Here is a 14,647-nt window from a genome sequence, read left to right as displayed (position 1 = left end):
CCTAAAATTTAGCATTAATATTGATATCTGATACACGCAATGCTACCGTTTATGTTAAACATAAATTCTGGCAATAATTATATTAAAAATTATTATCTAGCTTATATTCATGGCAAAAACTATCCTAAATTGAGCATTTATTACGGAAAAATAGAACTGAATGTGAAAATATATAATTACACAACAAAATTTCATGATTTACATGATAAATAAACAAATCTCGAGAGCCAAAATTTACCATAAAATTTAATGTAGTCTTGCTGGCACCACCTCCATTACACCCATCGCAGCCAATCAAGATTCCATTGGAGGTACCCAAACACACCACCAATTATTGATCATATTCTCCAAATAACCCTCGCTACTCTTGCTGGCACAATCTCCATCTTTTCTTCTCCAGCCCACTGCCCATTTTCTCCAATTTTTAACCCTAAATCTGCAGAAATTTCCATGTTATAATTATCAAGAAAGCAGCAAAAATGATCCCTTTACGCTATTTTACCGTCCCACTATCCACTCTCTTCTTCATCTGCTGGTTTCTAAGTGTCGCCACGTGCAATCAGATATCAGAAGATTCATCCATTTATGATATTCTTAATCTTTATGGGCTGCCCATGGGGCTATTCCCCAAAGGGGTGAGAAATTTCAACTTTGATAAGTCCGGGAAATTCCAAGTTTACTTGGATCAAGCTTGCAATGCCAAGTTCGAGAATGAATTGCACTACGAAATGAATGTTTCGGGCGTTTTGAGCTACGGACAGATCGATGGGCTATCTGGGATGACGGCCCAAGATTTGTTCTTGTGGTTTCCGGTGATTGAAATTCGGGTTGATATTCCCAGCTCAGGGTTGATTTATTTTGATGTTGGTGTCGTTTCTAAGAAATTTTCGTTGTCTTTGTTTGAAACTCCGAGGGATTGTTTGGCTGTTTTAAGCTCTGATCTTCAAAATGAAAGGAATACTATGCAGACTGTTTCCAAGGTTGATCAATAATCATAATATTTTATCACGATTTACTGTTAGTGTTCTTGATTTCCCTTTTTCTTTTTTGCTCTGTATATGTTTCTTTTTCCTGATTTTTTATTCTGGGGTTTTTGTTAATGAACTAAATTGTGAGGTGGAAAATGCTCGTTTGCAGTGTAGTGGGTCCTTTTATGTTTGCAATTGTTAAGGATATTTGAGCTGGAAACCGAATATTGTTGCGGGTTCAATCATGAATTAGCCTACTTTTTGAATTATGCATAATAAGTTGCTAAAAAGTTAGATCTTTTGCCTGTTGTGGTCGTTTCTGAACCTTCGATTAAAAGTGGTACACTTTATTGACAATCTAAGAAAATTTGATATAGTGCATAGTATTTGAAAAGGTGTTTCTTTTCATTTAATATTTGATTCCATACTATGGTTCTGAGGCTGCTGATTGGATGTGCATTACTTTAACTTGTTGAAAGTTAAACCGTGAGATAGTTCTTTGAATTGAATGCCATTTACCCAGAGTGCATAGGTAGTTAGTTGCTAATGTAGGATTATGCTCATATCTAAGTTTCTGTATTCTTTCATTTCAATTATTCTCTGCAATGCCATCAATCAAATATTTCCTTGATTCATTTTCTGTTTGGTTACTAACCAAGGAGCTGTTGGACGTGTTTGTTATCAGATTTTACACAAGACAGAGCTTGATCAGGGAAATGCTTTTAGGGCAGCCTTATAGATTCTGTACAAGAGGCAGGGTGATGCACAATTGCTCAATCATGTTATAGATTATCATTCTTGTTTGTACGGGCCTTCAGATGATATGGTTTAGCGATCATAGTTCTTCGTTCTAGAGTGCTTTGTTTGTGATTGCGTTTATGGTGCCGTGTCCGATTTTAGCTGTGCTTGGTTTCTGTTCCTGATACAATCAGCAAAATTTAACTGTTTGTGAGGAACTAAGGGGAACACAGAAATCTTTCTCGGTCAAGGAGACAGAGAAGATGATGATACACATGACATTCAATATGAGGAATCAGGTGATAGATTTGCTCAAGTTTGTTACTTTGTTAAATTTGTTATACATATGTAAATAAGAATGATCATTGAATTGATCTTTTTGCAGCATAAACGTTAGATTATGAGTCACGTATATACATACCTTTCTTATGGAGGGATGAAGTGTCAAAGTTTTGTATAATTGTATCATATGCCTACACAGTTTCAATGTATGAAGTATTTCAGCTGATAGGGATTTTACATTTAACACAAAAAAATGTAACTTACCTTAACACAAAAAATAAAATTTTGAGTCTTAGTTGTGCAATACTCTCTCCTACAGATATTGTTGCATTTACGGACTGAAGAACCCCCCAAATGAGAAAATCCCGAATAAGAAAATACAGAAGCAAAGAGTAGTAGCGATACATGATACATACTAGCACCAAAACGAACATATGTTTTTTGGTTGAATTATGGTAGGTGCTATTTTGGTTTGTCTTTGTTTTTTGAGATTATTTGTCAAGAAAATTTAAAATATCATTTGTAATATATTTGAAGATAAAGAGACAATTGAAGAAGATAACTGTTTGAATATGTTTTGTGACATGTTGATGATACGATGAAGATATTGGATGAAATTATCTTGAAAGATCTAGTGCAAGATTTGAAAAGATAATGTTTATCATGGATATGATGGGTTCTTCTATATAAAATAGTGTTCATTCATTTTGAAATTTTTTGAGTATGGCTATATGTGGTCGAGGGAACCATGGATTATAAGTGTTGTATTATTCTGAGAGAGTATCAGTTGTTGTGAGCGAGTTTTTTGTGAATAAGAAACGAAATTGTCAATTCTATGTCATGACATCTGCTGAGACAAGCTACTGAGAGTTCCACTTTATCATTATGGTTTGCGAGCTTTTCAATTGCTAGTGGTACACACATATTTGGAGCCTCGTGATTTATTCCTTAGGAGAAGAAACTGATGTTTCCTGAGAGAACAATTCACAATTTCGAAAAGAGTTCAATCAAGGGGGAGTTGAAGACAAGTGGTACTCCTCAAGTGAAGTCTACTTGATGTGTTCGTCATAGAGAAATTATTAGAAAATAGAGAATCTTTTATTTGAACAAGTCTTTGCATAATTGTAACTGTTTATATTAGTAGATTTGTTTGATTGTTGGGCCTGGCCTTATGGATATAAGTTAGTTGGACCGAACCACATTAAGATTTCTCGTGTTCTTATTTTTGCTTTCGGTTTTTTATTTCTTAATTGGACTAATAGAGAAAAATAAGCAAATAAGATAAAATCAGATCAAAAGTGATATTATATATGGTATATTATTTTTATGATATTGATCCTGGAGTTCGGTTTTTGAAAGCAATGATGTGATGCATGATGTAGAACCCGTAATTTAGACTACGTATAAGTCATGCATAATTCTAGTATTTAAATTAAAACGATTTTTATTGTATGAGTATTTAAATTCTTTTCTTTAAATTTATTTATTTTACGCAGTAGTTTAATTGTTATCTTTTCAGTAAAATAAGTGAGGCCGGACTGGAGATGGAGTATTGAGATAAGTTAATAAGGACTTATTTTATTTAAGAAGTGGTAATTTAGCATGTTAGTAAATATAATTTAAAAAGTTGGCATGCACGCAAATTATTAAATTTCTTTGGTATGCTATTAAATTATTTTAAAGCATAAATGCATGTTTACTCCATCAATTTATGTTTAATTATTTTTATGCATAATTCATGCATGGTAGAATTTAATTCATGAAGTTTTAAAAGTTCACGCATTAGGATTTCTAGATGCATTTCACGTTCGAATGAGGATCGGAGACCGGGGAATTTTCAGGAAAAATTATTTTATTACTCGATTTGTTTTTTTTAATTAATTGAAAACATTTTTAGGGTATTTTTAAAAAATGGGAATTTTGAGTATTTTACCCGTAAGATTTTATTTTTAATCGATACGCAAATTTTATCGAATTGGGGGACTTTTTAATGGTTCGGCTAATATTTTAAAAATCTTTTCAACTCGATATATTTTTCGGGAGCGTGTTTGGATTTAATGGGCATTTAAAACTCTTTTAAAACTTTTAAATTGCAAATTTTGGCCCATTAACTAATTGTTAGCTATTTATTTAACTACCTAAACACACTTAACCTAAACCTATAATCCCATCAGCCGACACCCACCCTCCCCACAGCAGCCACGTTCAGATTTCCAGCAGCTAGGCTTCGGCAGTAGCGTTTTTCCTTGCTAGATTACTCCCCGGTGCTTCCCCCGCGGTGCAACTCTCAGATTTCTCGCTTGAATTCTCTAAGGCATGCCATGTACCATTATTTTCCGCATCATGCACGTTATATATTGCTGATATGTGTGTTATTTTCTTGAGAAAAGTTCGATCCAACGTGCAGCATGTAGTTTCATTCGTTTTGATCATAGCATGCGTTCTTCATTGTAACTCACGTTTTTGTTATTTCCTACAAGGGGCTGTCGAGTTTGATGTTAGAGGGTCTGTACATGGCGTGAGGCAGGGTCTCATGGTGTTGGAATCGGGAAGTGGTTGAGACAAGGATGAAACCGAGCGGGCTAAGGGATAGGTGAAATCTTCGGGCGTGTGATTGCATTGTGGGCGTGTGTGTGCTGGGAATGCATGAAATTGAATCGGTGACACAAGTAGGTCCAGTAAGAATTGGACATGATTTTGGGTGAGCTGAATTGTGAGTGGGATGGCTAGGCGTGAGTTAGTGGAATCATGTACAGGTGGGAAGAGAGGGATTGGTTTTTGAGGAAGACAAAATAAAATAATAAAATTATTAATAACATTAAGAATGTATAATGCAATGTTCGAGAACCTTAGGGGTGGAGTCTTGTGGTTTTAGGACCTTTGGATGATTTTTAAGATATGGTAAAAAGTTGGGAAAGTTTTAGTTAATCTTGGGTTCGATTCGGGTTAAAACCGGGACCCGGTCCAAGTTTTAAAACGAATCTGTTAAGTTGCGAATTTGGCTTGAGTTTACGTTTAGGAACACTTTTAAATATGTTTTGGATTATTTCAAGGAGTTTGGTAAGCTTCGGGTCAATTTTAGAGGTCCAGGAGTAAAATGGTAATTTTTGGGTTTCTAGGGGCAAAATGGTCATTTTTGCACCTGGGGTGAGATGTTGGTCCTGGCAGCGCCCTGAGCACAAATCATGATATTTTTAAATGTTCATGCATCACGTTTACGATTTTTACGCTATTATAATAATTATGGTGCATGCTTGGTTTAAAGGGATTAAGAGAGAAAAAGTAAGAAAGTGAAGAGCACTCCGTCTCCGCCGCGCCGAGTCGTTATTTTGTTTGTTTTCAGTCAAAACAAACCAAGGCATGTTTATATCCTCTTTTACTCTGCAATCAAGTCATATAGGTATTTTTAAATATCGCAAGTACATGATTTTAATGCAAGAAAATCGAAGTGGTTCATATTTAATTATGCGATTTAATTATATTACGTGCAAATACAAATTTTGAGATTTATGCGATATGGCTTGTGGTCACGTTACTATCAGTATTAAATCCGGTCCCCAGTATCGGTCCGGTCACCAGTTACCGGTTATTTCAGTTGTTTCACCCAGTACTGTGGCAGTAGTCTGATCAGACGCAAATCCGATCCCCAGTATCGGTCCGGTCCCCAGTATCGGTCAGCTCAGTTCAGTTCAGTTCAGGGACCACTTGCATAGACCATAATCTCACCAGAAAATTTATTACAAGTATTTCAGTACAGCGCTCTAAGGAGCAAACATTTCTATCATGAGTTTTTCAGTTCAGCTATGCACGTATTATAATTATTCAGAACATGACATCTTATCCCTTGCAAATTTTATTATAGTATCTACTTGCTATTTACGATATACGCATGTTGAGTCTTTAGACTCACTAGACTTGATTGTTGTAGGTACTGATGATGTTGGGGCCGAGGGCGGGGACCAGTGAGCTAGCTTGGGTCGGCAGTAGTGGCACCCGAGGACCTCAGTTCAGCATTTGCAAATTTTATTTTTTAAAAGCTCAAACATTTTATCGCTGTTGAATTATTTTAAATTGTTACTTTGCAAATATTTACTTCCGCTGCTATTTTAAACATTTAACACTTTTTGTCAGTTTTTCTATGAATGAGACTTTTAATTACTTAAAAGAAAATTTTTAAATTTTCCGCAAATTTTCAAGCATAAATTTTCGGGCCTTTATACATGATGATTGAGAATCCACAAGTTGACATTTTATGAGGAGCATTTTTTCCATCAAGAAGATGGGAGAGAAATGATTGGATTGAACTTGTGTTTTTTTTTGTTTTTTTTTTTTCGCGCCATGAATGTAGATATTTTTAATTTTTTGATTGTTTCATATTTTTTCAAAAATAAACCAAATGAGAGATTGTTAGATGTTATTTTTGGTTAACTTTATTTTTGAAATTATTTTTTAAGAAAATTTAAAATATTGATTTGAATATATTTGGAGATAACTAGATAATTGAAGAAGATGACTATTTGAATATGTTTTATGATGTGTTGAAGAAATTGGATGAGATAGTTTTGAAAGATATAATGCAAGATTTGAAAAGATAGTATTTATCTTTGATACGATAAGTTTTTCTATAAAAACAAGTGTTCAATCATTTTAAAAATTGTCGAGTATGTCCATATGTGGTCAAGGAAGACCATGAGCTTTAAGTATTGTATTATTCAGAGAGAATATCGATTGTTGTGAGCGACTTTTTTGTGAATAAAACGAAATTTTACACTATGTGTCACGACATTTACTGAGACAAGCTACTGATATTTCCAACTTATCATTCAGTTTTGTAAGTTTTTCAATTGTTGGTTGGCACACACATATTTTGAACCTACTGATTCATTTCTCGGGAGAGGTAGGCGAAATTTTTGGGATAGAACAATATGCAATTTCGAAGAGAGTTCGATCAAATGGAGTTGAAGACGAGTGGTGCTCGCCAAGTGAAGTTAATTGAATGTGTTCATTATAGAGGAGTCATTAGAAAAATAGTGTCTTTTGTTTGAATAAGACCTTGTATAATTGTAATTGTTTATATTTAGTAGATTTTATTGATAGCTGAGCGTGACATTGTGGATACAGGTCGGTCAGACCGAACCAGTAATTGAGATCCCTAAGCACGCACATCATAGGAACAAAATTACACCATCTATGGATAGAGTTGGAGAGCTTAGAAGACTTCAATCGAAAGAAAATCAAAATACTTACAAATTATTTGATGGTCAGAGTTAGCGCCCAATCCGCTTCCACATATTTGTTTATCACGTTCATAGATATATATAAACATAATTTTGAGAAAAACTGTAACATTTGGTATCAGAGCTACATGATACATCTGAATTGAAAAGATTTATTTTCATTTTTCTGAAAAAACGATATCATGAACTTTTTAAAAAAATTTGTTTTTGGTAATTTGTGTAAGAAACTCGAAGCTTGAAGATCAGATAAAATAAAATTAAGAAATTTACTTGAGAATTTCTTCTGAGTATAACTAGTATGAGAACTTTGTTCTCAGTTGAAGTTTTGAAGACAACAATTGTTTTCTAAACAATTTTGATATGAGATGAGCAAAAAAATTTAAGAGCATGACAAGGGTCGTAAAGGAGACGTTGCTCAAGATTGAAGATGAAGATTTAATTTTGTATTAAATAATGCATCGCGAATTCAATTCAAAGACATGATAAAATTGATACATTTGATGTCATCACATGAATTTTGATAAATGGAAATGTGAGAATTGTTAATCCATGCAAAATGAGAATTAATAATCATGTGAAGTCATTTATGAATCAAGTTTTTTGATTCAATAAAGTCAGTAAATTTTTTTATTTAAAATAAATAAATAATAATTTATTTTCAAATTAATAATTTTGACTTGAAATTAGACTTTTCATTTTCAAGTTCAATATAATTTTCAATTTATGTTCAAAAATTATTTTTTGCAAAATAAATTAATAATTTTGACTTGAAATTAAATTTTTAATTTTCAAGTTCAAGACAATTTTCAACATATGTTCAAAAATTATTTTTTACATGTTAGTTATTATGTCAAATATTATGAGTATTTATTTGATATGGACGTACAAATTTAATATTATCCTTGTATTTTATTCATGAAGTTTTAAATGCAAATTATATTGAAAACTATTTGGTACCTCAAGATTAACATTATGTTATTATTATATTAAATTAAGTTTTCGATAATTTTAAATCGACATATCAAGCAAAATGTGAATATATAGTTATTTAATAAAAAAAATAGATTAGAAAGACTAACATAAATGTGAATAATTAAGTTGAATAATAACAATAAAGTGACTTAAGAAAGCATAATCTGAGCGAGTTTTTCGTAGACTGGTTTAAAATCTCTTGACTTGCCAATTATCACCCTGAGGAATGTTGATCTATCTATCTTGATAGCACTATTGAAAAGTGATGATTGTATCACTAAATAATTATTATATAAATAATTAAACAATGCTAGAATTTTGACTAGTGTACCAAGTAATTTTAAATAATTAAAGTTTAGCCACAACCTTGATTATAAAAAATTATACATTAATTAGATTTGGATAATATAATGGACATCGATTGTAATTAATTATATAAACATAATAAATCTGAGCCCACAAAGATTTTTTTTATATTTATATAGTTAATTAGGTTAAAATATAAAAAAATATATTTTCTTAATTTATCCAAAGGAGTTAAGAAAAATTATATTTTGATAGTTTTATCATGAAGTTATAGAAAAATCTTATCGAATTAAAACTTTAACCAAGATGCAAGTATTATGTCTCTATATTTTTGTGACATAATGATATTTACATCAAAATTTTAAAGTTATAAACGTATTATATTTTTATGCAGATATGCAACATGCGAGTTTTTGTGATATAAAATATGACATTCCTAAAATAAAGACGATAACTATAAAATATGGAAAGAAAGAATTCTTTTTTAGTTGAGTTGATGAATATTGATTATGATATACAGAAAGACGAACCATATGTTATTACTGAAAACAACATTCCATATGATGTTGATCTTTATAAAAAATGAAAGCGATCTAATTGACTTTGCGTAATATTCATAAAGACCAAGATCTCTCCTGGTATGTGTGGTTCCTTCGATCATCATAATAATATTAAAGAATTATTGAAGGTTATTGATGAACAGTTTCAGTCTTCAGATAAGGTACTTTCCAGCATCCTAATTATAGAATTCTCTTTATTAAGGCTCACTAGTATGAAAGATGTGCGAGATCACATCATGAAAATGTGGGCCATAGCTGCTCGACTCATGATACTTGAAGTAGAAATGTCTAAAATGTTTCTTGTGCACTACATTTTATGCACTATTCTACAAAAATATGGACACTTCAAAATTTATTACAACACACATAAGGATAAGTGGTCAGTCAACGAATTAATGATCATGTTTGTTCAAGAGGAATGAAGTTTGTTGATGGAAACAAGTGATAATATTTGTATGACTATACTAGGAAAGTATAAGAAGCAAGCCAGCATTAGAAACAAGCCAAAGTCAAGGAAAAATAGAAAGAAAAATTCCACTATAACCTGACATTATGAAATAATCCAAGTAATTCATATGTTAAAAGACGGGACACATGAAGGATGATTGCACAAAATTTAAGGATTGACTTGAAAGGAAAGATATTCTTATTTTATTTGTTTGTTATGAATTTAATAGGGTTGATATGATTTATAACACATAGTGGATTGATTCCAATACTATAATTCATGTTACAAATACCTTGCAGGATATGCAAAGTCTAAAGAAACCTTTAGGAAATGAGCATTACATCTATTCAGGAAACAAGATGTATTCGCATGTGGAGTGTTGGAACTTTTCAAGTTCGCAATCTTGATTTTGATGATAACAAAACTTGTTAATTGTGTTACTAATGATCTACCTTAGTTATGCAGAATCTAGGATCACTCACGAGATGTTTACATCGCAAAACTGAAGACCCAACTGATCGCACAAATTGAATCAGTCTAACTGGCTATGTCATTTGAGCAGTACAGCTGGTTGACCAGTTGATAGGTGATTCAGCAGGAAAACCTCAGAAACCTGGCCAGCCGAAGGAGTGTTCAACTGATGAAGAAACCCAGCTGATCAGTCCAACTGAACGAATGTGAAATCAGTTCCACTGACGAGTCAACTGATTTCACCAACCCAACTGAAAGATCAGTTCAAACTGACCAGTTCGAAGCATCAGTTAGAATCCTTCAGTTATGGTTGATGATAAATTCCTTCGAGTGGATTCCAGTTGTGTGAGAAGGTACAAAGCCATTATCCAGTCAAAGGACAATAATGGACGTTGCATCAGAGCATTAAAGACAAAACGTTTCAGAGGGACAGTCAAAAAGACGAGACACATAGTCCAAGAAGCCGATTCAAATGCAATGGATACAATAAATGAGTCTCACTGTACGATCAGCTTTCTCCGCCTATATAAAGAGAAGATCGGTGAAGACTCAAACAACAGAGGGAGCACATATACAATACTAGAGAGAAAAGGGCACGCTCAGTTGCATATCAGCTTTCAGAAGCACTTAAGCCCAGCAGGAATTCTTCATCGTTGTATCAGCTTAGTTTAGAAGCCACTTTCCCTCAGTGTGTGAGAACATTCTTGTTCAGTTCTCACACACATACTTACTCTCAATACCACCCAAAATAGTCTTGCACAAAGATGTTAAACTTGTGTATGTAGTCTTTCTCACATAGACGTTAAATAAGTGTTAACTGGAAGTTGCTGTTTTCAGTCGTAGCTAGGTGTTCAGTTTAGGAAGTGGATAAGTCCTAGCTGAGTGGGCTTGTACATGTAATTGTATAAACCAAAGTCTTCTAGTGTATCATATCCGTGGAGATAGAAGGGGTGACGTAGGATGAAGTCTCTGAACATCCATAAACATATCTTGTGTATTTAACTGATTAACTATCACTTTAAAATTGTTTTGATTAGTTAGAGTGTTCGTGTGTTCAGTTGTTACCATAACTGAAATACAAGAATGCAAAAACTAATATGTGTTCTTTCAGTTAGTCAGTTTATACAAGTTAAAATACTTTATAGCATTTCAGCTTTCTTTACGATGAATTACTTCGAGTTTCTTCCGCTTGGTTTAAAACCAAACTCGATTTAATTCATCGGTGTTAATATTCTTAGAACACGAGCTATTGAAGCTCATTGAAGGTTGTTGTGTGCGAAATGCCTTCGAAGGCGCTAGCACAAAAGATCCATCCTGGAGACTATTAGCACTTGCTGCCTAGTGCTGAATAGTGGTTTTATTTTAAAATTGTAAAAGACCTTTTATGATTTTAGTTTTTTTAGGAATTTAATTTTAGAGGTGAAATCCTGAATCCCTTGGTAATTCTTTTTATTTTTTGGATAAATAAATAAATATATTTTATAAATCAAATCTTATTGAAAATGATATAATGATTGATTGTCTTTTTTCTATTTCTTTACAAAATAATAACACCACTACGCATGTTTAAGGAGGTATTAGAATATGTGTTATAAATGAAGATCTCTTTGTACTGTGGCACCAGAGATTGAGACACATCTCCATAAAGAGGATTAAAAGAGTAGGAAATGATGGAGTACTTAGTATTTTAAATTTTACTAAGTTTAAGATTTGTATGGATCATATTAAGGGAAAGCAGACCAATAAATCTAAAAAGTGTTCCAAGAGGACTGCATAAATATTAAAAATAATACATTCAATTATTTGTTGTCCAGATATTGCCATTCAAAGTCCGAAATGCTTCATCTATTACTCACGATAAATGTATATCTACATGCTTTATAACAAAAATGAAGCACTAGAAGCCTTAAAGGTTTTTAAGGTTGAAGTGGAGAAGCAATGTGAAAAACAAATTAAGATCATGAGAACTGATAGAAGTGGAGAATATTATGGTAGATATATAGAGGATGGACATGCATCTGGTTCATTTGCAAAGTTTCTCCAAGAATTTGAGATTGTTGCCCAATATACTATGCATGATTCTTCGGAACAAAATGACATAACTGAGAGGAGAAACCTAATATTATTGGACATGGCTCCAAATTTTGTAAATCCTTGTGGACTAAGGCTCTTAAGATAGCTGTGTATATAATAAACTGACTTCTAACTAATGTTATCCCAAATATGCCATTTGAATTATTTAAAGGTTGGAAACCTAGTTTGCAACATGTAGGCATTTGAGGTTGTCTTTCAAAAATAAGAGTTTACAACCCACATGAAAAGAAACTTGACTCAAGAACTATAAATGTATATTTCATCGGGTATGCCAAAAGATCCAAAGGATACTTATTCTATTGTCCATCTCACAATACTAGGATTTTGGAATAAAGAAACGCAAAATTTTTTGAGAATGACTTGATTAGTGGGAGTGATAATTCCAATGGCATATTTTTTTAAAAAGATCACACTAATGCACAGTCTTCTTATTCAAATGATAGATATTTCGTTATTCACACCCCTTAGGGCCAAACGGGTCTTAGACAAACATTTACTTAAGTAACACAATCACTGATGAAAATGCAGTAGATCAAGTCGTTACCGATGAACAACAAGAATTTTTTGATCAACAAAACAACCTAAGGAGATTTATTAAAATCAGAAGATAACGATATCTAGTGATTATTTTGTGTATTTTAAATCGAAAATGGTCCTGAAATATTTTTACAAAACATGAGTTATGATGAGTAAAAACTATGGTTTAATGCTATGAAACAAGTGATGAATTCTATGGAACTTAATTGATTTTGGGATCTTGTTCAGTTGCCTGATGTATAAAAGACATTGGATGTAAATGGATCTTCAAAACTCAAGTAAGACTCGTCACTAAATGATTCATTTAGCAGGATGAAATCGACTACAAGGAAATTTTTCTCATCTATCTAAGAAAGATTCTCCCATTATAATTTTAGCATTAGTTACACATTTTGGCTTAGATTTACAAAAAAATGGATGTGAAAACGACTTTTTTCAATGGAGAACTAGAGGAAGATGTTTATATGAAACAACCTGAATAATTCTTCTATAATAATGGTGAGAAGTTAGTGTGTAAGTTTAAAAAATTTATATATAGATTGAAACAAGCTTCCCGTTAGTGGTATTTAAAATTTCAAGATGTTCTCTTCATTCGGATTTATAGAGAACATCATGGATCAATGTATATACCATAAGGTCGATGTAAGTAAGATTTGTTTCTTATTATATATGTGGATGATATATTTATTACTTGCAACCAATGACAAATGTTTGTTATACGAGGTTAAAAAGTTTCTCTCAAAAACTTTAATATGAAGTATGTTGGGATCGATTAGAGGGTAATCATTGAGCGACAATAGCTCGGTTCTTGAAATATTGAACACCGATGTATTTAATCGAGTTTGGTGTTCAAACCAAGCGGAAGACACTCGAAATAATCCTTCGTAGAAGCCGAACAAACATTTTGTAAATCATTTAAAATATATGCAAGTTGAATGAGTAAAAATATTTTAGTCGAAGCATTTTATCAAACACTTGGTATCCAATATTTGATATTTGAAAAACAAATAAAATGCTTCAACAATGCATCTTCAAAACAATGGAAATAATAAGTAAATGCAATAAACAAATAGACACGAATTTGTTTATGGATGTTCGGAGATTTCAAATGCTCCTACGTCACACTTTCTTCCCCTTGGGAAATATTTACTAGAAGACTTTGATTTATACAACACCTTGTACAAACCCATTCAGCCAGGAGTTACACTACTGCCTAACCTGAACTCCTAGCTCTCAAGATTATAGGCAGCACCTCACAATCAACATATTGTTTAATGTCTCATATGCAAAGACTAATACACAAGTTTATTGTCTTTGTTCAAGACTCACTCAATTAATCTTTGAAGTTCAACTCTCTTGTATATGTGTGAGTGATTGTGCGTGAGAAATTTATCCTTTACATTGTACATCTCAAATGTATCCTCACACAAGGGCTTGTACTCTCAACTAGCTGATATATTAATGCTAACCGCCCATACTTTGAATGTGGGGCCCTTAGCTCCTAATCGTTATTACAATGCACTTTGATTAGGGTTAATTAATTACAACAGAAAACGAGTTTAAAAATTTCTTTACGACGAGCCCAAGTCATTTTATTTGAATACTAAAAATAGTATTTCATCTCAAATCATAAAACACGCCCACACGTAATCAAAACCAATCACATACAAACATCTCATATCCTCGGGACATGCCCCGGTATATAGATACATATAAATATACTGGGAACAAGACATAAACATAAAACCTCAGCCCAAGCTGTGGCTCCCTCCAGAAGTACCCTCCCTCTCCGGTCTCCTGATATCCTGGAGTACCTGCCATTGTCCACACACATAGACAACAACAGCCCCCCTTGGGGGTGAGCAAAGCTCCGTATGGAACAACCAATCATATATACCACAGATATCTAAACAATGATATATGGTATGCAATGCATGTATGTCGTGGAGGTATCAGGTCAAATGCCCATCCACTGAGCACATGTCAGAATCAATCGAATCGCTATCAAATCAAATCAATGCTCGAGCTGGCACA

At 32.9% G+C, this 14,647-nt stretch overlaps 1 protein-coding gene across 1 annotated transcript; it reads left to right on the top strand.

The window, feature by feature from the left end:
- The first annotated feature begins 297 nt into the window (after nt 1-297).
- On the top strand, nt 298-2,212 carry LOC140834016 (uncharacterized protein At5g01610-like). The gene is made up of 2 exons (XM_073198589.1): nt 298-980; nt 1,654-2,212. Exons 1-2 carry the CDS (start codon nt 480-482, stop codon nt 1,705-1,707), a joined length of 555 nt encoding a protein of 184 aa, XP_073054690.1. The 5' UTR covers nt 298-479; the 3' UTR covers nt 1,708-2,212.
- The last annotated feature ends 12,435 nt before the right edge of the window (nt 2,213-14,647 follow it).

Source organism: Primulina eburnea, chromosome 6 (assembly GCF_022965805.1).
Source record: "Primulina eburnea isolate SZY01 chromosome 6, ASM2296580v1, whole genome shotgun sequence".
In the NCBI taxonomy this organism is placed as follows: domain Eukaryota; kingdom Viridiplantae; phylum Streptophyta; class Magnoliopsida; order Lamiales; family Gesneriaceae; genus Primulina; species Primulina eburnea.
This window is presented reverse-complemented; position numbering and strand designations above follow the sequence as displayed.

What these genes read in the sequence shown, in the direction of transcription:
- LOC140834016 (XM_073198589.1), top strand. Translation starts at nt 480, where the DNA reads ATGATCCCTTTACGCTATTTTACCGTCCCACTATCCACTCTCTTCTTC. An exon ending in CTATGCAGACTGTTTCCAAG is followed by an intron (nt 981 to 1,653) that starts GTTGATCAATAA and finishes GTTTGTTATCAG; the next exon opens with ATTTTACACAAGACAGAGCT.